Source organism: Suricata suricatta, chromosome 3 (assembly GCF_006229205.1).
Source record: "Suricata suricatta isolate VVHF042 chromosome 3, meerkat_22Aug2017_6uvM2_HiC, whole genome shotgun sequence".
Lineage (NCBI taxonomy): Eukaryota > Metazoa > Chordata > Mammalia > Carnivora > Herpestidae > Suricata > Suricata suricatta.
In genome coordinates, this window is record NC_043702.1 from 122,478,742 (window position 1) to 122,501,111 (window position 22,370).

Here is a 22,370-nt window from a genome sequence, read left to right on the forward strand (position 1 = left end):
AACTTTAATTTCCTGAGAAGATATGTAAGAGCAAGAGAAACAAGGTATCTAGGTCTTTGGCCATACAGCTACTCAGCAGATTTTTTTTTTTTTGGTCTTCAGCTTAGCTTCAGCAATTTTTTTTTGTACACAATACGAATATTTTTAAATTAGCTTTATATGTAATAGTATTAATTAACATAATGTAGCTTTTTACAAATAGCCATAAATATTTTAAATTGGGTTATCTTATAGTCATATTACATACCTATCAACAAGAATCCACAAGTAGCTAACTAATTTTTTAATAGTTTATTGTCAAATTGGTTTCCATACAACCCCCAGTGCTCTTCCCCACAAGTGCCCTCCTCCATCACCACCACCTCTTTTCCCCCCTCCCCCTTTTACCCTCAGTTCATTTTCAGCATTCAATAGTCTCTCAAGTTTTGCATCCCTCTCTCTCCCCAACTCTCTTTCCCCCTGCCCCTCCCTATGGTCCTCCATTAGGTTTCTCCTGTTCTCCTGTTAGACCTATGAGTGCAGACATATGGTATCTGTCCTTCTCTGCCTGCCTTATTTCGCTTAGCATGACACCCTCGAGGTCCATCCACTTTCCTACAAATGGCCATATGTCATTCTTTCTCATTGCCAGGTAGTACTCCATTGTATATATATACCACATCTTCTTGATCCAGGTGATGGACATTTAGGCACTTTCCATGTAGGAGCTAATTAATTTAACAGAGTTTAAAGCTTTAGCAGGCTCTCACTGAATTTAATGCTATTCATTATTGTCAGAAGTTAACACATTTGATCAAGGCCACAGGGTATTTGTTTGAAGGAAGCCTTGAGCAATACCCTTGTTCTTCCTGCTTCAAGCAGGGAAAGGAAAAATTTGCTAAGAAAGGAAAGATGTGTTGTAGCTTTATCCTATCCACCTTGGGCTGAAAGGGAATCCTGATAATTAAATCTGCTAAACTTTATAGACATGTTACATGATAGCTGAAATATTCACTCTTAAGCTGAGGCCATATGAGATACTGGGGAAACCCACTATTAATCTCTAGTTCTATGGGTTGAGGCAAATTACTGATATCCTTTTTGCCTTTATATTCTCATTATTTAAATTGTGCCAAAAATGCCTCCCTTATTAGCTTCATAGATTTTCCATGTGATCTATGGAAAGCACTTGGCAAGCTGTGGAGAGCCAGCTAAAAATATGAAACTCTTATGTGACATAATACAGTACTGATGATACCAGTTTCTGGGGGTTAATTTTTAGGGTTGCTAATAATTACTCTTTCTTTATGACTGACAACATCTAGACACAATAAACAAGTTCCCAGGAGGCCTCTGTGAAGGTTCAGAATGAGCCCTTTGACTAACTGGTTTTATAAAGCTCTCTGCATCCTGAATGTGATGAAATCAAGGGAAATTCTCAAGTAAAGTGCACCCATTCCATGCCACCTATGCCTCTGTCCCCAGTAGATGATATTGTTCCCTATCATCTAACACCATCACATCTAAAGTGGGGTGTTGTTGGCATATCTGTGGCCACCCTCCCAGTCTGACTACTTTTAATAGGAGGGCCTCAAAAGACAGGAGTATGGGAAGAATAAGGTGAGAAGCAACCCTAGAATATGAGAGCAACACCAGGCCATTGCTCTGAACCTTTTTTTCTTTCTTTCTTTTTTTTTTTTTTTTTTTTTATACCAGGTAAGGCTTCCAGGGATATAGGACAATTTTTCCTCCCAAGGATTTAAGAATTAGACAAAGACTCCTTAAGAAACGTCTGTCCTCAAGCCACCGATAGTCCTTTATCATGGATTAGTAAAGTGTTTTTGCTGATCCAATGTCAAGGGTAAGCAAATGTTGCTGGCCTATCTTCAGTTAAGCTTGAGAGATGAAAACTCACAGGCAGAGAGGAGTTCTGTTTTTGTTGATTTGTGCACCCAGACAAACTGTGGATGTTGAAAATCTGTCTCCTTTAACCCACCCATTAGCTTCTCTGCATGTGCTGAAGACAATGAATGACGAGGCGAAATCCAGTCTCTAGGAGATAAAGTGGGGATTTGTTAGCAGTAAGATCCCCCAGTATGTATTGTTTTTTAGGACCTGATGGTCAGAGTTGAATCTCAAGTGAAGTATATCTCCGGCATCCAATTCATAAGTCCCTCCTATATTCTGAATTGTAGAGTTGTTTGTAAGAGTTTGTATGATGTCTTTGTTTTTATATAGCCGCACCTCAAAAGGAGCTTGTTCCTTGTAAGTTGTATTTGGAGCTACTTGGCCATAAATTAAATACAAGCCATTCTGAAGTATCTTCAGTTTCCAATCAGCTGTATTATTCACACAAGGAAGCTTAGGAGATGCCTTTTGCCATTTTGAAGGAAATGGTCCTATAAGAAATTTACAAAGGAGAAAAAAACAGGGCATAGTTATTTCATTCCTTTCCTGATTATAGTTCTTTTCCATTTACAAGTTGTTTCTTTACCTAGTCCACATTGGTTCTCTCCAATCACAATTTTAATATTTTAAATACCTACTCCTTGTTTTAGAGAAATTACAAATCCTAAGTGTATCTCTTACTTGGGGAACTCTAAAGAAATGGATTTGGGATAGAAAGATGAGTTAAATTTTAGGTGATGTTTGTATGTCTTGTCAATCACTGTTAGTGAAAGGAAAGAAAGGAGGAAGGGAGAGTGGAATCACACACCAGGATTGTGATAACTAGAGTTGGCAGTCCAAGATGCATATCCATGCTTTCCTTTCTTTTTTTTTTTGTTTATTTTTTGTTTGTTTGAGAGAGAGAGAGAGAGAGAGAGAGAGTGCACATGTGTGCACACGTGGGGAAGTGGCAGAGAGAGAGAGAGAGGATCCCAAGGTTGCTCTTCACTGTCAGCTCACAGCACAATGTGGGGCTCAGTCCCACAAACCATGAAATCATGACCTGAGCAGAAATCAAGAGTCCCAACACTCAATCAACTGAGTCACCTGGGTGCCCCATATAGTCATGCTTTTCTGTGTAAATACTGTATACTATGTATCACATTATCAATGAGATCTTCCTCACCAATCTGTATAAAAGAGTGCTCTCCTGTGATTCTCTCTCCATCCTGCTTTGGTTTTCTTCATAGAACGTATGTCACCATCTAGTATATTATGAATTAAGTTCCTCATTTGTTTATTGTCTATTTTATACCCACTTGAATATAACATCTTTGAGAACAAAGTACTTCCCTTTTTTGTTCATTGCCATATCTTCAGCAACTAAAAGAGTTCCTAGAATCTAGTACGTGCTTAATAAATATTTCCTAATTGAATGGTACATCCACGTTACCGAATTAGGTGCATTGTGTCTAAATTATGGCTCTTCTTTTTAGTTTAGGGTATATACCCGAGGTCTTCTTAGGATATCATTATCCAACTCTTCAAAAACAGCTACTGGTAAATTCATGAGTTTATAAATGGAAATAATTTGTTTAAATATAAGTATTCCTAGTTTATATTGTCACGGAAAGGAGGGAGGGAAGAGTCTATAGTTGATCACTTATTTTCAAAGGTATAAGTGGAATTTACATATTTTCTTAATGTTAATTGTTTTAGCACATTTGTGTGATTTCAGAGCCCCGGGAAGTGTTTGATCATTGGAAATACTTATTTGGCCTATTCCCTAATTCTCCACAACTTTTGTTATGAGGACAAAGCCTTTATCTCATAATTAGAAAGGGACCTTGATAAGAAAGAGACCTTGATAAGAAAGTCAATGTGTGATCTCTCCCAGAGAGATTCTTATTATCTTTACATAGATGATTGATATAAGGCTGTGAGGGTAGATTCTAAAGGAAAATAAAGGGGAGCTATTAGAGCAAGTAGCAAAGTCTCCCTGTATCTCCAGTGAGTCCAAAGCCCATTGAGTTTCTTTCTGCAGAACACATAATATGCAATAGATAAAAGGCAAGTCACCACAGAAACAGTGCCACTGGTTCTCCTATTATGTTACAGAGGCCACTAGACTTGAGGCCAGCATGTGAGATTCTTAACGTCTTATCACATCAAGAAGGAATTTCAAATATATCGTGATTTCTTCTCCATTCACTATGAAAACAAAACAAATTACAAAGGCAGAGACAAGTAGTAAGAGCCTCCCTAACTCTCACAGACCAGGAGAGCCCAGCAGTCTGAGCTGTATAGGAAGACAAGATTGCAGTGAACACTAGAAATGTTCTTCTCTCAGCTGAAAGTGTGTATTCAGCTTGAAATATGTAAATAATCCAAATGTATTTGCCTTCAATTTTGTATATATTCTAAGAAATACCCTAAGGCCCAGTGTAACTGTAAACTATGATATGTTTTTGTTTGTTTGTTTTTTTAGCAAATCCCAGGTCACTATGAGGGAAAGTTCCTCAGAAGCTGAGAGGTGAGGAGAAGGGCACAAAGGGAGTGACCATTTCCCTAGTTTTCATCCCTTCTCTGTATATTTAGAAGCAAAAATGGCACCCTACACACACTTTATGAAGCACTAGCAATATATGATATGTGAGCAGAATGTTGTTTGTCAAATATGAAACTTGTGCTTATTAAAACACAGAAATACTTAGAAAAAAAGTTTTTTAAAAGCCACAAAATTAAAAGTATATTCCTGGATTTCTGGTTTCTGAGCCTGTAAGAGTAATGTGCATTCCTGGCCAGAGATGTGACCTTGAATGTAAGCTTCATCAGAGCATGGACTTGTCTGTCTGGTTAACCTCTAAAGTCTCAGCTCCTAGACAACTGCTTGGCACGTGATAAGCAGTTATAAATAATAGTTGAACAACGAATAAAATAGAATACAGGCTTCCTTCTTGTATCAAATACTAAGTAAAAAGGAGATACACAAGATAGGCTACTCACCGAACTTAGCTACACAGGGCTCACTGGCAGTCTGTACGGAGAGAAAAAGAGGAAATGGTCAGGATAATGATCATGTCACAGCTTTCTTGGTTGGTTTATTTAGAGCTTCAGATCCTGAAGCCAACTTCTTTTCCCTAGCCATATAAAAAAATCCTTTCTTCCACCTCATCTCACTTGTCTCAGCTTCCCTTCGTAGATGGTCAGTTTTATCTTTTCCCTTTTGTTACCTAGCCGCCCTTTTGGGTCTTCTAGGCAAAAGTTAAGGACTTTTTCCATCCACCGAACCTCTACTCATAGGACAACTATTTGATCTTCGACTCTCCTCCTCTTGAGCTATAGAAATTGTCTATAAACAGTAGTCTCCACACTCCAGTCACTGTACAAGGTGATTCATTGGTGTGGGAGAAGAAGAAAATAATAAAATTTCTGGTTGTGTTGATTTTTATTTTTAATAAACTATAGAAATATTCACAATGCATATTGGTAAAACCACACTCATTTAATATTCAGACAATCACACCAATTACAGTAACTGAAATACCATTAGGAAACTTCAGTTTCAAACTGTTGCAACATACAACAGTTTACTTGCTACTAGAACCTATCAGTGTGGTTAATTCTATAAATACTGGTATTTAAATGCTAAAGACTTTAAAATACTCAGGAGCAAAATAAGGTATAACCACATACACAAAAATTTTGTACCATGTAAAGTTCATTGGTTTCCTTGTGCAAAGTGCTTAAGAGACTTTTTGAACTTAAAGATATTGCAAGTTTTTCTTTTGTGGGATTTCTCTGGCTGCTATGGTAGGAATAAAGCAAAGAGAGACTGGTGCAAAAGCCGTGAGACCAACTAAGAGATCATTGTAATCACTGAGGCAAGAAAGCGTGGTGCTTCTAACCAAGGTACTAGCTATCCTGACATGGGTATGGGATGAGAAAATGAGCAGAAAATGGATGACTCCAAAATATTGGGCATGAGTAATTGAAAAGATCAAGTTGCTAATCGGTGAAATGAGCAAGATTTAAAAGAAAGAAACTGAGAGGAAAAAATCATGAGTTCATTTTTGGACACACCAAGTTTGTGATGCTTATCACATACCCAGGTAGGAGTGTCAGGTAGGCATTTGGACCTATTAGGTTGGAATTTAAGGAGTTTGTGATGATATAAATTTAGGAATCTTCACCTTCCAGATGATGCTTTAAGATATGAGACTGTGTAAGATTGTAAAGACAGTATGGACAGGAACACTGGAGCACTGCAATGTTTAGAGGTCAGGGAACGAGGAAGAACCAGCAAGGGAGGCGAAGAAGGCAAGGCCAGTGGGAAACCTGGAGAAGAAGGTAGTTTAGGGAGAAGTGATCAGCTGTATCAAATACTGCTGATGGGCCAAGTGAGAAAAGGGTAGGGAATAACTGATGTATTTAACAACATAGTAGTCATTGAGATCCTCGGCAAAAGTAGTTTGCAGTGTAATGAGGACAGAAACTTAAATAAGGTGGATTTAAGTCTAAATGAGAAAAGAGGAGTTGAGAAGAATTTTGCTGAGAACATAAAAATTGAGTGGAGCCTAGATGAGGATAAGAGGTTATTATTTTTTCTTGTCTTTGGTTTCACATGAGAGAACCAACATTTTTTTTCTGTTGCCATTTGATGGGAATGTTTCAGTTAAGTGGGGAGGGGTAGAATGTAAGAGCTAGGAAATAATTATTAGAGCAAAGTCTTTGAGTAGGTAAGAAGGGACAGAATCTGATTCACAGGTGGCCTTAGGCATGTGAACAATTCATACACAGTGATATGAGGGATGCACACTCTACGTGGGGAAAAAAATGCAGCTAAGTGATAGATACGATGGGAAGTTTTAGAACATTTTTCCTGCCTAATTCTATTTTCTCATAGAACCTGGAGACAAGGTTTTCAGCTGAGAGAGAGAATGGGGAAGACATTGTTTGTTTAAAGAGAAGTCAAAGGAATGAAATAGTCCAGTAGAGGAGAGTGGGGAAATACAGGTTATGACAGTCAAAATCATGAATCAAGATAAATTAACTTAGAATATAATCTTCAAATTATTTTGTTGCAAAGAATTTTAAACTAAAATAAAGAAAATAGCACATTTATCAAATTACTTGACTAAAATATGATTCCAATTACTTTAGAAATGTTTATATATTAAGATACTAAATATAATATTTTGACAAAAGCAGAACAGTTTTGCACCATGAAGAAACTATATCAAGTGTGTTATTCAGTTCATCCAAAGTTTCCATTTTATGTATCTTTTTATTATACAGAGTACTAATACTTATATATAACATAATAAATTAGCATGTTTGGTGGGCTTGTACTAAAAAACATTTTGTTGCAATCAAAAAGTTTGTATTCCTACAATTATCTTTGCTCTTGCACTTATTTCATCCCCCTTTTGGTATGTCTTAGAAAAAAATGCTGAAATCCAACTTCATTTGATCCATGATAGGCATGTGATAGGGATTCCCTTATCTTCAATTTTCTCATTTATAAGATGAAAATAATAGCACCTAGCTAACTGAGAGTCTTTATGGGTTTAAGTATAATAATTGTTATGAAGGGCTTTGCCCAGACTGACCTGGTCCTGCTCATTAAATATTAGCTGTTTTGATAATGATACTGATTATAATGAAGAATTGAACAAAATATTTAATTCCCCATATTCCCAGCTAGCATTGAAAGCAAGAGAAACATGTAATTTATAGCTCTTGCCTCTTAGAAGTTTATAATCTTTCTAGAAAAACATGATTACACACATGAGGCAACTGGGTAACAATATATGAATGAGCGCCAATATACATGGCACAGATAGTATCTCTTTGTCTACTATCATGCATAATGAGTGTGTGGAGAAACCCAAGGCCACAGACAAATTAATTGCCAGAAACCAAAATCCTGGATACTGTACTTGGACTGTTTAACATCTACTTAGAACTATAGAAACCACCATTGATGTTCTCTCTTGCCACAAATGAAAATATGTCTAATCACAAAAATCACCTATTTGGCAGCAAGATATGGTCTTTAGATGAGGAAATGAAATAGATGATTAAGGAATATCCATTTTGTTGAACATCTTATTAAATTTATCTTCCTTATAATGTCAATACTAAGGATGCAGATATTAATCACTACAATCTATTCAGAGCCTACTGTGGGTCCGGCTCTATACTGTCCCATTAATCCTTACTGCAAGTCTATGGGATGAGAGCTATCATGTTCATTTGCAGGTGAGAAAGTGTGTATCAGAGGGATTAAGTAACACTAGCCCAACATCATGCAGCTGATAAGAAGCTATGCTGTATCCCTTGGATAAATTCCTAGCAGTGCTATTGCTGGGTCATAGGGGAGTTCTACTGATAGTTTTTTGAGGAACCTCCATACTGGAAATATGGCCATTTGTACCAAAGTGGATGGACCTCGAGGGTGTCATGCTAAGCGAAATAAGTCAGGCGGAGAAGGACGGATACCATATGTTTGCACTCATAGGTCTAACAGAAGAATAGGAGAAACCTAATGGAGGACCATGGGGAGGGGAAGGGGGAAAGAGAGTTGGGGAGAGAGACAGATGCAAAACCTAAGAGGCTATTGAATACTGAAAAGGAACCCAGGGTTGAAGGGGGAGGGGGAGGCGGAAGGGAGTCGGAGGTAATGGAGGAGCGCACCTGTGGGGAAGTGTTATATGGAAACCAATTTAACAATAAACTATTAAAAATTAAAAAATAAAAAATAAAAAATAAAAGATTATATAAAAATAAAATAAAAAAATAAAAAAGAAGGTATGCTGAATTCCAAACAGCCTGTCTGATTCAAAAGTCTCACCCCCAGGACTCTGTGGGGCAGTTTCTATGTATAATTGTGGTCATGTTTAGAAGGGGTAAATATCCAATTATAAGAAGCATATGGGACTTTCCATTGAGCTAAATTCACTTTTGCTTGAAAGGATACATTGCTCTTATAATCCCATTTTGATTTAAGCCTAGATTTAAATGCTTGGGTTCAAATGGCCAAAATAATAATTCTTTCTACAAAATAATTCTTTCTACAATCAGATCATCATTTGGAAATAGAATCAGTTCTGCTTTTAAGTACAAGCTCGACTCCCTCCTTTTGGAAGCATCCTTCATTTCATTGAAAGAAAGGGGAGGGGGGAATAAAAAGTAATGTCCTTCCAAGGAAATTTCTGTTGGTCTAAAAGGAGCAAATCTTACTAACACTTTTTCAGTTAGTGCCTATAGAAGTTGGAAAGTGGGATTTTATATATAAAAAGTACACTGGAGACAAAAAAAAACAAAAACAAAAAACCACTCCCGGGTTCATAGATAGTGGGAGAAGGTAGAAGCAGCCACCTCATAATGACTCACCATCTGCTAGACACTCAGGCCTCCTTTCCTAAGATACTTATTTATGGGCTAATAGGAAAAGGGAAGCACAGGCAAGTGGAAAATGGAATACCTGAGTTAATGTCATTGTATTGTCAGCCAGGCCATTGACTATTCCTATAGGAAATAAGCCTTTATGGCATCCAATCAGGACAATATCCTAAGAACCTTTTGAATTTTCCAAAATTTGAAATTAATTCTGGACTATTTCATTAGAGGTAGAACCTTTCACTGAGCAGATGCATGTTGTCTAAGGTAGAGAATCAGCTCACACACATGGGATTAATCAAGTTCAATTTTTGGTCCTAGGTGCTGCTGGCATTATTAGACTTCCTCTTAGTCTTTGCAAGAGCCAGCATTGGTTCCCCAGTCATATGAAGGAACAGATGACACCTATAACATATCCTATGTTTTTCAGAGTCCTCTGGCTAACACTTGTAAAGTGCTTCCAAAGTTAAGTTATTGCTATTCATACCCTTCCCTTCTTCAGAAATGAAAACACTCAGAATTCCTGACCATTCTTTTCTTTCAGCATAGCTTCATTGCCCCAGAAAGTTCAGACTTCTCCTTGATACATTCCTGGAGAGAGTAGAGATGTGATTAGAGATGCCTCTCTTGCATACCCTTGTGTACCGTTAGGAACACAGATTAATGGGCTCCTGTGTAAAAATGTGGCCAAAGCTTACACTTGCTGTAAATAAATTAACAACAGCAACCACCGTGTACTCTTTCCTTCTCCATCTTTTCTCAGTTGCTTTCAAATCTCTTAAATCATAGAACCTTATCTCTGAAACCTTCACTGGCCTTAGAAAAATGTTTCCACTGGCACTCATTTAACATCCTAGCCCTTTCTTAGATAGGCATATACTACCTTATTCTCTCCAAGGCCCAAAATCTTCAAATGTACCCAGAAATGAGTTAAATCCTAAATTAAATAAAGCATTTATTATTTTCTTTTTGGTAAGTTCTATGTAGTCAACAGAAAAACTTCTAAGAAGAGCCTAAAGATCTCCATTTCCTTTACTAGACCAACAACTTGGACTGAAGTTCAATGGGAAATTTCTGATAAGCATCAGGGGCTTCCCAAATAGCAATATGCTTTCTCCTTCTCCCATGAAACCTTTCCTGATCACCTTAGCCCAAAGTCATTGTCCCTATTTTGAATTCCTAAAGCACTTATGTTCTGTACTACCCTAAGGCAAATGATTAATTACTGTATTTTATAGCTAGAAGGGGCAATGTAATGAACAAATTCATTCTCCTACCACCAATTTTCAGATAAAGAAACTGAAAAATGGAAAGGTTAAATACCTTTCTTAAATTCACACAGTTAGGGAGACTTAGAACCAGAATCTAGATCTTACTCCTAGTTCAGTGCCATTTCCTTCCACAGAGATGCACTAGCCACCTGACACTTACCATACTCTGCTTTCCATTATCTTATGTCTTTTCTTCATTAAGACTATAGCTCGCATCCCATTCCTTGAAGGCAAGCATGTTTTTTCCTTTATTCCACCAAGAGAGTTTAGCAGAGCTCCAGAAAGGGAGAAAATATTTCAAGGCATCTGTCAATTGACTGGTTTAATTAAGTGATTCTCTCTAACTCAGTGATGCAGCTAACATTTAGCATTTTCTAATACCTTTCATTTCAAAACATTTAAGTAAACTTCAAAAGCCACATTGACATGAAAATTGAAAAATCTGTTTACATTATCTGTACCCACATGTCTCTTTCTTCCAAACAGCTGTAACAGTACTGAATGAAATTAACTATACTTACATAAGAAAAATAGCAACCTTAAGTATTTACTATCTCCTTACCTTGAGTGGAAGAAAAGTAAGAATTAGTGTACTGAAGGAGCAAAGAAACAGCAAAATAACTATTGGTGAGTAGAGGAGCCATTGCTTCCAGGATGGTCTGTGTGTCCCTTGAGGACCTGAGTGGCTTAAAGGCATGTCTTCCATGTGGCTCAAACTTACTCTTTGCAGGAATAAGAGCTCTGGAAAGCAGAAATTCACAAGTGATGGGCCAATGATGCAACTAGTCAGTTTTGTGGTATGGTAATTAATAGTGGGTGTAAGAGGCGGGGTTTTCCTTCTGATTCTGTGTGTTGGAAAATGATACTTTTGGGCTAAGTGCTGACTCTCGTTTGGCACCAGACCAAACGCCTGAAAGGAACAGAGGCTTAAAGCCAACACAGGCAGGATGAAAAAAACTAACACAAGGAATGTTCAGAGGAAAAAAAATCTTTCCTAAAGCACAAGGAAGTACAGTGCTATACAGCATTACAAATTATTTTCAGATAAGAAAATAACTTTTATAAGATGAAATAAAGTTCAAAATCAAGCCGTATCATATTCAAGATACCAGGCATGTGTAAGGCAGTGATTGGGGAGCTAGGGAGGCTAGGGTGCATGGTTTGAAAAAAATAAAGAATTTAATCAATTTCTTACATATGTTCATTTTGAAATAGTCTCTGGAAAACAACTGCAGTACTAGAATTTCTTTTTCTTTTCTTTTCTTTTTGCAGTTAGCTGAAATACACATTTATTTGGCTTTTGTATTTTTTCAACTGTGACAAAGTAAGCCCCCACCCTTTTTTTAAGGTTGTTTATATAGCATAAGAAATCAGTTGGCAGATCCTGAGACAAACCCCACAGGCAGAACAAAGGCAGATTACAATTAGTTGTTTTGTAAGCACTGTTTTTGGAAAGCCCAGTGTTTATTTCAGCGTTGTACACACTGTGTAATAATAGTATATCTCGAACTGTACACATTTAGAGACCATCATTATAGCAATGCTGCACTTCACTCCCTTATTTGTGTTGAAAACTAAAGCTAAGTGGAGTCAGAGTCTACCACAAATTCATCCCAGTTAGAAAACAATTAAGAATTAAAACAACATAAGGCCTTTAAAAAATATAAATACAACAAACTCAGCTCTCTCAAATTTCATCATTTTAAAACCCTGAAAATTCAATGCTGGCATCAAATTATCATACAAAAAAATATTTACCTACACCCTGTTATGTGAGCTTATACTCTACTCTAATATATTTGAGTTTCTTCCTGGCATCAGAAATGTCAATTTACTATAAAACCTAGGAAGTGCCTGGTTCTCAGTATGTCAGTCTTTCCATCTGTTAAATGGAATACCTACTTTGGTGTTTAGTGGCAGCACCAAATACTAGAAAGAACATGGATTTTTAAATCAGACCTGAGAGCAGAGCCTGGTACTTCCCAGCCCTTACCTGTCCTTCAGCAAGCTACTTGACTTTTATATGTCCTTACTTTTAAAGATGGAGAAAATTCCATTTTGTAAGGTGTGAGAATGAAATAAATAAGAAAAATTTGGCTCATAGGAGATATTCTGTAACAGTGTCTCTCTTTTCCACCCCTCTTGGAGGTGTTCAAGACTGAGCCAATCATAAAATCCTAGAAAAGAATGATTTAAAAGAAATATTTATGATGGTGTTAATTCAACTGAAGTTCATTTAAGCAAAAGGAGTTTAAATGAAAGTATTTTGGAGAATTTTTTTTTTAATCTGAGAGGATCAAAGTTTTTTGTTGTTGTTGTTGTTCAAATGAGGGAGGAAAAGGTTAGAGATTTAAGATCCTCATTTATGGAAGAGGAAGCTAGGATAATAGAGGCTGAGTGGTGGATCACATCATCAATGGTGGGTATAGTGGAAAGGGAAGCTGAGCTCTGAGAAACCATGCTCTTTGTAGCAATACTTCCCACTATGTGGTCATAGTTTTAGCTTGGCCCTCTGTTTCACCTTGACCGATAAACTGTCTGGAGAAGAGCCCAGAGTCACACAGGAACAGGTTTTCAGCACAGCAGTGTTCTGTGACTGTGCTAGATGTGGAGATGCAGAGATGAACAACCCTGACCAAAGAATGGGGCGTTGTCCATACTCCTGTCACATCTGTAATGTGCAGGCACTCTGCCTCTCTGAACTGCTCCTTCTCCTGTCTCCTCTCCAAGTTTTAGATGGAAGTGCCTCTGCTTACTCACTTCAGTAAACATTGATTCAAATGAGGAGCTGCTCCAAATAAAATCCAGTTCCTCCTCCTGCCCTTAGCCAAGGCTGGGCACTGCTATATACTCGATGATTATTTTAACCTAATGAAATTATCTTAAGATAACATGCTTATCTCAAGAAGAATACATCCCAGAGCTTATTTTCATGAAACAGCATTCAAAACTGAAGGAATTTCAAGTTAGGAAAGTGATAGGAGGGAAGGCTTCTTGAAATTTTGGAATAATAAGTCATCATTGGTACCTTTTTGGTGTCAGCCATAAGAATAAATATCTCAGATGTGACAGCTTAGGATTTGACAAGAGGTACAAGAGCACAAAACTCAAGCTTTTGTATTTAATACTTGTCGCTGGCTCACACACTTAGAATGAGATTTTTTTTTTTTTAATTAAGTACAAGCAGCAAAAAATCATGTCGAACATGTACTGTGAGCCAGTTGCTGTGGTAAAAAAAACTTTGAGGGTTACAAAAAGCCACAGGTGTTGAGGAATTTTGTCACCCAACTAATTTAAAACCTTAAACACAGGGAAGCAGGTGCCCAAATGAATACTAGAGGACAGAGCCTCAGAGGACAAAAGATCTAGATAAAATAGTTGAGGACACGGGTTGGAAATGGATTGAGAGAAGAAAGGAGGGAGATCTTTCCTGAGGGAGCCCTAAAACCTGAGTAATGTTCAGATGTAAAAACATTGGCAAAAGTTAGAAAACTTTTTAAAAGCTCAATATGAACAAAGGCAAAATGCCAAATTTTTGAATGGATCTAATAGCTCTTACTCAAGAGCTGCAAAATGAGGAATTTCAGAAAAACTAGTAAAAAAAAGTCTTTCTATATTTTTCAGATTTTGAGAAAGCAGATAAAATATGCTTGATTAAGCTATTTAAACTGTATTCATGATTTTGAATTCAAATGAATTATAGATGTGGAAACTTGGCTCTAGTTCAGTTATTGACCACATTATACTAAAATGAATTGGGAACCTATTGTGTATCTTCTATGTGCACAAATGATTACATCTCTGTAATGGACATCTCCATGTGTAAAAATGAAGAGACTGGCATTCGAGAGGATAAATCACTTGCCCATACTGATAGAACAGAGATTGAATCTCTCCATCTTTTGGATTCTAAAATTCACATTTTCCTATCTCTCTATGCTGATATAATGCCAAGTCATTGCTGTGTGGAGTAGATACAATGGGATATGTATTAAAATCTGTGAGAAAATATTAGATGGACATCATATTCCTCCAAAATCCTGTATTACTCAGGTCTACACTCCTTGTCACATTCCTTTACACACTATTTAACATGACTTAATCCTTGTGATAGTGTATGTTGTAGCATTTTCAGTCAGAAATATTCTATATACAGGAACTCAGTGAGGAATATGCACATCTGATTTTGTCTACTCTAGATATCAGCGTATTCATCTTACAACAAATAGGACCCATTTGGCTTGAAGTTATATCAATAGATAGTTAATAGATGATAGATAGATAGATAGATAGATAGATAGATAGATAGATAGACAGACAGATAGATAGAAAGAAAAAAGAAAGAATATAGACATGATACATAAATAGGGTCTTAAAATCAGAATTTTTTAAAAGTAATAACAGTATCTGTTAAGATTAATAAACACTTTATAAAGAGAGTTACATACAGTTCATGAAACAGAAATATATATAGCATATTTATACACATATGTTATATGTACAATAAATTCCAAAATACATACAGAGACTTCTCATATAAATCTCCAGATCCTCCTCTCTAAGGAATTAAGAACAACCTTAATCAAGATGGTCTAGAAAATAGTTGAAACTCAAATTATGCTTTCCCTCTTTCACTATTTCACTATAGAGAAAATACTAAAGACTCCACCAAAAAGAACCCTGGAACTGATAAATGAAATCAGTAAACTCACAGGATACAAAATCAATGTACAGAAATCTGTTGCATCCCTATACACTAATAATGAAGTAGCAGAAAATGAAAGTGACTGTTAAGAAAACAATTCAATTTGCAATTGCACCAAAAACAATAAAATCTTTATCTACAAATAAGTTTAGCCAAAGAGGTGAAAAGACCTGTACTCTGAACACTATAAAACACTGATGAAAGAAATTCAAGACTATACAAAGGAATGGAAAGACATTCCACACTCATGGGTTAGAAGAACAAATAATGTTAAAATATCTATACAACTAAAAGCAATCTACAGATTTAATGCAATCCCTATCAATATACCAACAGCATTTTCACAGAACTAGAACAATCAATCCTAAAATTTGTATGGAACCACAAAAGACCCCAAATAGCCAAAGCAGTCTTAAAAATAAAAATAAAACTTCAAGTATCACAATTCCAGACTTCAAATTGTATTATAAAGCTGCAGTAATCAGAAAAGTATTGTACTGGCACAAAAATAGATAAATAGATCAATAGGACAGAATAGAAAACCCAGAAATAAACCCACAAATATTAGGTTAATTAATCTCCAACAAGGGAGTAATGAATATCCAATGGAAAAAAGATAGACTCTTCAACAAATGATGTTGAGACAACTGGACAGTTACATGCAAAAAAAAAAAAAAACTGGACCACTTTCTTACACCATACACAAACAAAATGGATTAATCATTCATATGAAACCTGAAACAATGAAAATCTTGTAAGTGAGCACAGGCAGTAATTTCTTTGACACTAGCCATAGCAGCATTTTCCTAGATATGTATCCTGAGGCAAGGCACATGAAAGCAAAAATAAACTATTGGGGCTACATCAAAATAAAAAGCTTCTGCACAGTGAAAGAAATAATCAACAAAACTAAAAGGCAACCTATGGAATGGGAAAAATCATTTACAAATGACATGACATATCTGATAAAAGATTAGTATCCAAGATTTATAAAGAACTTATAAAACTCAACATCCACAAAATAAATAATCCAATTTTAAAAAAATGGCCAGAAGACGTGAACAGACATTTCTCCAAAGAATATGTGTAGACGTCCAACAGACATGTGAAAAGATGCTCAATGTCATTCGTCATCAGAGAAATGCATCAAAACTATAATGACATATTACCTCACACCTGTCAGAATGGCCAAAATCAAAAACAAGAAACATGTGTTGGTGAGGGTGTGGAGAAAAAGGAATCCTTGTGCACTATTGATGTGAATGTGAACAGTTGCAGCCACTGTGGAAATACTTGCCCATCAGTTATCAAGTTCTTAACAATGTACTTGGTACATAGAAGACAATCAATAATGTTTTCTAAATGAAAAGGAGGGAAAACATATCCTTTTTTAATATTTTGGATTCATTTCATATTAGAAAAGTCACAAACTTTCCTTACTCATTTAGGTTCCCATTGCCAAAACCAACAAGTCTAGCCATGAACCAGAATATCTAAATTGAATCATGTAAGTCCAATAATAAAAATGGAAAACCAGTAGATAAAGTGTCACATAGGTTTCTGTATGAACACATGTCACAGTTGGGTGTTGAATCCAGTACACATAATGACCATTCTCTACTGGTGGAACAGGCATGTAGTAGTTTGTCAAAGGGGAAGACTGAGTAGAAAAATAAAAGGAAAAATATATCCTTTTTTCCAGAGCTACCCAAAGAAATCCAGGAGATTTGAGGATTGCTTAGTCTTAGAAAGATTAAGACCCTCTTATTTCAGGTAGGTTGATAGGTATGCAAAACTCATGCTTCTCTGATGATCTATGTGATCTTTTGGGCAAGATATGATTTAACAGCAATGCTCATTCATTATGGCTTCTAAGGTGATGTTTGATGGTTTTACAGAGGAAATGGTGTGCCATTTTGCGTAATGGAAAATGTATTTTTAGTCCAGATTCCCAGCAGGAAGTAATTATTCAAATTTTGCATTGCTTTTTTTGTCTGGTTTGACTTGCTTTTTATAGGTGGCTCAGGAAAGAGACAAATATACAAGGCCATTACAGAAAAAAGTGTGATAGTGGGATGAGAACAAACTATCTGACCTTATTGATGGTTACGGGAAGTTTTATAACAGAGGCAATATCGGGGCTGAGATACATACCTGAAAAGAGAGGTTGACCAGATGGAAAAAAAATTAATAATATACCATGCCCCTAAGCGAAACAATTATAATTCAGTGAATATATTAATATATAATGTGTGTGTTATATTGATAGTTTCTGAAACAGCATTATATATAATGATGCATTACTTGTAGTATAATGTATAAATATATACTTAACATATGTTCAAGTGTGTGTGTGTGTGTGTGTGTGTGTGTGTGTGTGTGTGTGTGTAGTCTTACAGTTTCTCAGACACTTTACTTGGTAGTGGAGACATCAGAAGTAGTAAGGCAGGGTCTCTGATCTTAAAGAATCCATTGTCTGGTTAATTGCTGATTTTTTTTAACATTTGATCCTTCCCAACTTGTTTCAATTCCAAGATAATTTTCACTTATCTTTTTCGTGTGATTTTATATAACTTCCCCAGAGTTACCAGTTAATTCAATTCAGGTGAGAACTGGCAAAGCATCTAGAGTTGTTCAAGCCAAAGGACTTGTCTATCCAGTTTGGTGACGCTAGCCATGAATACAGTAGGATGTTCCATCATGAAGAGGAAATCTCAGGCTAGTGTGCCAATGGAAAAAACACTGAATCAGACAACATTGTGGAATGTTGTTTGATGGAATGGCGCCAACCAAGGTAGCAGGCAGTTTCCATTTGCTAAATAAAGAACAAACAACCCTGAGAAGTTAGCTATGAACATTATACTAAGATAAGGCCCAGATCATTTCAGGGGTTTTGCCACTTAATAAGCATAAATGAAATATTTTTGGCTGAAAATAAGGATATTCTCCTCCCTACACGTACACAGCCTCTTACATCCTCTTCTGGTCCCTCATCCTGTGCATTCATAGATCATGTCAGACACCACCCTCTTTGATTGCAACATCACTGAGTCCTGATTTCAAATATAAACCATAGAAAAAAAGGATAGAAAATTATGAAGTGTGAAAATAAGGAAACATATATTAAAAGCCTGCTCTCTTCTTGGCACTGTGTTTGAAGTGTAAACTCTCACATGCATGGTTAGGTTTCTTTAATCCTTACATCAGCATTCCATAGGAGCCCATGTTAATCATATTCTATGAATGAGAACATGGAGTTTAAGAGATGTTAACAACTTAACCAAAGTAACAAAACTACAAACTCAAATCCAGATCCATTTAACTTCTTTGGTAAGAGAAGGATTTTAAACTCAGAAACAATTAGCAGTGTTAAGGACCCTGAAGTGCTCAACTTCTGAATATAACATCTAATACAACTTTTGAAGGGAAAGCTCCTAGTAAATAATAGTATCTTTTTAAGCAGACATTATCTTTGGCTCTGTATTCAATTTCATATTCTTTTTTTTTTTTATTTCTCCTTGTCTCAAAATGTCTCAGGTTTGCAGAAGGGACCAACTGTGGATTAAATTTTAAATTAGGATAAAAATATTCATTGTGGTGGGAATATCAAAAGTATTTCCAGTCACATAATTTCCCCATGGTGTTCAATTTTTTTTAGCAGAAAATGATGTCAACTGAGAAACAAGTTTCTTTACATTCCAACACTGTATGTATAGCATACATCTATTTTTAATTTAATCCTTGATTTAAGGATGAGAGCAATAATAGTAAAATTTATGGGCAAACACAGTCAGAGGGAGTACTAATAAAATAAGAAATGTAGAGCTAGCTAGAATTGTAGGTTAGTTGCAGTAGTTTCAATGTAGAAGAAAATAGAGGTCACAGAAAGTTCAAAGAGAAGATAGGACAATTATTGTGGCAATGATGACAGATTATTTCAAGTGTGCTAAAAACACAAAGACTGGTGTGAAGATTCTACTGATAGTAATATTGAGAGAAATCATGGCAGCAATAACAGCTAACATTGATTGAGCACTTTGTCTTTGAAATAGGAGTTGAGTAGCTCATAATAAGGACTCGACCATACTGGTTTGAAGTCAACCTATGGATAAGGCTATTTTAGGTTTCAAGTAGGGAGTATGTAAATTCACCACCAACTGTATTTCTCCAAATAAATAAAGCAGTGGTTTGCCAGTAAATGGAAAACTAAATGGTGTGGACTTCTGAAGTGAATGAGCTAAGGAAAGGAGAAATGGCTCTGACTTTCCATCATTTCCCTTTTCCAAGTCCAACTGCAATTTGTCCACCTCAGTCTTGCATAGTGTCTGGAGGTGGTGGACATGGAGAAGCCAGACCTTCCCAGCTAGTGTTGTTCTGCTGTGTTATGAGATAGGAGAAAGAGTTTCAGGAAAGCACTTTGATAAGGTACAAAGAACCCAGCCAAGAGGTCAAGAATTCCAGATTCTAGCTCTGAAAACTTTAAAGCCTTATACAAATATGAGATGTTTAGAATGCTTTCTTGTCTTTGAATTTGAATTCACCAGACCACTTCATACTTGACTATTTGTTTTATTTTATTCTCTGGTTCAAAGAGTTTTCTGTTTGTTTCATGCACACTCACATAGACACATACACCACACACATTAATTTATGATGGGAAATGAATCAAACTATAAAGTAGCCAAATTTGTATAGTGTTTATTTAGTTGCTGTGTTCACATATCTAAATGACATAGAGAATTCAGACACTTTTGAGTCTAGTATGTGAGTGTACAGATGGGATCCTTAGGATGTTCTTTTGTGATCCTGCAAGCCTCGAATGTAAAAGCAGGAAATGATTACTTTAACTCTTTCATTTTTCCAATGAGGGAACTGTGGACACTACTTAAAAGTCTTTATGAACTACTAGTATTTCTCTAAGTAATAAAATACTTACTTAAAATGTTGTAGTACTAGTTCTGATACAAGACAGTGAGATAGGAGGTTTCTGAACTCACCTCCTCCCCCATATATACCAGCTGCACAGCTACACATAAAACAATTTCCTCTGAAAGAAATCTGGAAACTATCTGCACAACTACTACACATTGAATATTGATTACCTACCATATTGAAACTGGTGGGAAAGGCTGAGACATACTGTCATCGTAAATCCCATTTCTACCATAGGAATATACAATTGGGACAGAACCCTCAACTCCCAGCTTCTCCATCAGGTGTGAAGGATTTGGACTCCACGTTTAGCACCCCAAATTTGAAGACTGACACCCAAGGATGTTCCTCCAAAGCACCTCACTTTGAAGCCACTGGGCTTGTATTCAGAGACCCAAAAGACCAATCCAAAAAAAGACACAATTGGTAACAGGCTCTAGAGGACTCCTACAGCTATACCCCAGGGCTTAGTAGAAGCAAAGAAATCTCCATCTCCCAGTCTTTCTCTGAAAAGGATCTATTAATATTAAAAGCTGCTGCTTGATGGAGTAGCCATACTTATATTGGATAAATTGGGCTTTAAAGCAGGTAACAAAAGATGAACAAGGACATTATATAATAATTACAGGGCCTCTACATCAGGAAGAGCTAACAATTATAAACATCTATGAGCCAAATTCGGGAGCACCCAAATACATAAAACAACTAATCACAAACAGAAACAATCTCATCGATAAGAATGTGTTAATTGCAAGGGACTTTAATACTCCACTTACAACAATGGATAGGTCAACCAGACAGAAAATGACTAAAGAAACAGTGGACCTGAACAACACACTGAAACATATGAAATTAATAGATGTATTTAGAACTCTGCATCCTGAAGCTAAGGAGTTCACTTTCTTCTCAAGTGTGCATGGCACATTCTCCAAGATTGATCACACACTGGGTCATAAAACAGCCCTCCATAAATACAAACGAATTGAGATCATACCATGCATACTTTCCGATCACAATGCTATGAAACTTGAAATCAACCACAGGAAAAGGTCTGGGAAACCTCCAAAAATGTGGAGGTTAAAAACCACCCTACTGAAGAATGATTGGGTGAATTGGGCAATTAGAGAGGAAATTTTTTAAAAATTGGAAACAAATGAAAATACAACAATCCAAATGCTCTAGAACACAACAAAGGCAGTCCTAAGAGGGAAGTTTATTACAATCCAGGCCTATTTCAACAAACTAGAAAAAGTGCAAACTGAAAATCTAACAGAGTACCTAAGGAAACTAGAAAGGGAGCAGCAAGAGCACCTCAAACCCAGAAGAAGAAGAGAAATAATAAAGATCAGGGCAGAAATAAACAATATAGAATCCAAAAAAGCTGTTGAAAAAAATCAATAAAACCAAAAGTTGGTTTTTTGAAAAAATAAACAAAATTGATAAACCTCTAGCAAAGCTCCTCAGAAAGAAAAGAGAGAACACCCAAATAGACAAGATCATGAATGAAAATGGATTTATTACAACCGATCCCTCAGAAATACAAGCAATCATCAGAGATTACTATGAAAAATTATATGCCAACAAACTGGACAATCTAGAAGAAATGGACAAATCCCTAAACACACTACCAAAATTCAAACGAGAAGAGATAGAAAATCTGAACAGACCCATATCCAGGGAAGAAATCAAATCAGTTATCAAAAACCTCCCAATGAATAAAAGCCCAGAGCTTGATGGATTCCCAGGGGAGTTCTACCAGACATTTAAAGCAGAGTTAACACCCATCCTTCTCAAGTTATTCCAAAAACTAGTAATAGAAAGAAAACTTCCAAACTCATTCTATGAAGCCAGCATCACTTTGATTCCCAAACCAGGCAGAGATCCAACAAAAAAAGAGAACTACAGGCCAATATCCTCAATGAATACAGATGCAAAAATACTCAACAAGATAGTAGCAAGTCGAGTTCAGCAGCACATAAAAAGAATTATCCATCATGATCAAGTGGGATTCATTCCTGCGTTACAGGGCTGGTTCAATATTCATAAATCCATCAACGTGATACATCACAATAACAAAAGAAAAGATAAAAACCATATGATCTGGTCGATAGATGCAGAAAAACCATTTAACAAAATACAACATCCCTTCTTAATAAAAACCCTTGAGAAAGTCGGGATAGAAGAAAACATTA

At 36.3% G+C, this 22,370-nt stretch overlaps 1 protein-coding gene across 1 annotated transcript in view; it reads right to left on the minus strand.

The window, feature by feature from the left end:
• Positions 1-1,688: 1,688 nt before the first annotated feature.
• TNFSF18 (TNF superfamily member 18) overlaps positions 1,689-22,370 on the minus strand; it is a 63,086-nt gene continuing 42,404 nt past the window's right edge. The window contains 4 exon segments of the mRNA XM_029933351.1: positions 1,689-2,378; positions 4,873-4,903; positions 11,104-11,262; positions 11,264-11,323. Of these exon segments, the coding sequence (XP_029789211.1) occupies positions 2,032-2,378; positions 4,873-4,903; positions 11,104-11,262; positions 11,264-11,323 (597 nt within the window). The 3' untranslated portion in view covers positions 1,689-2,031.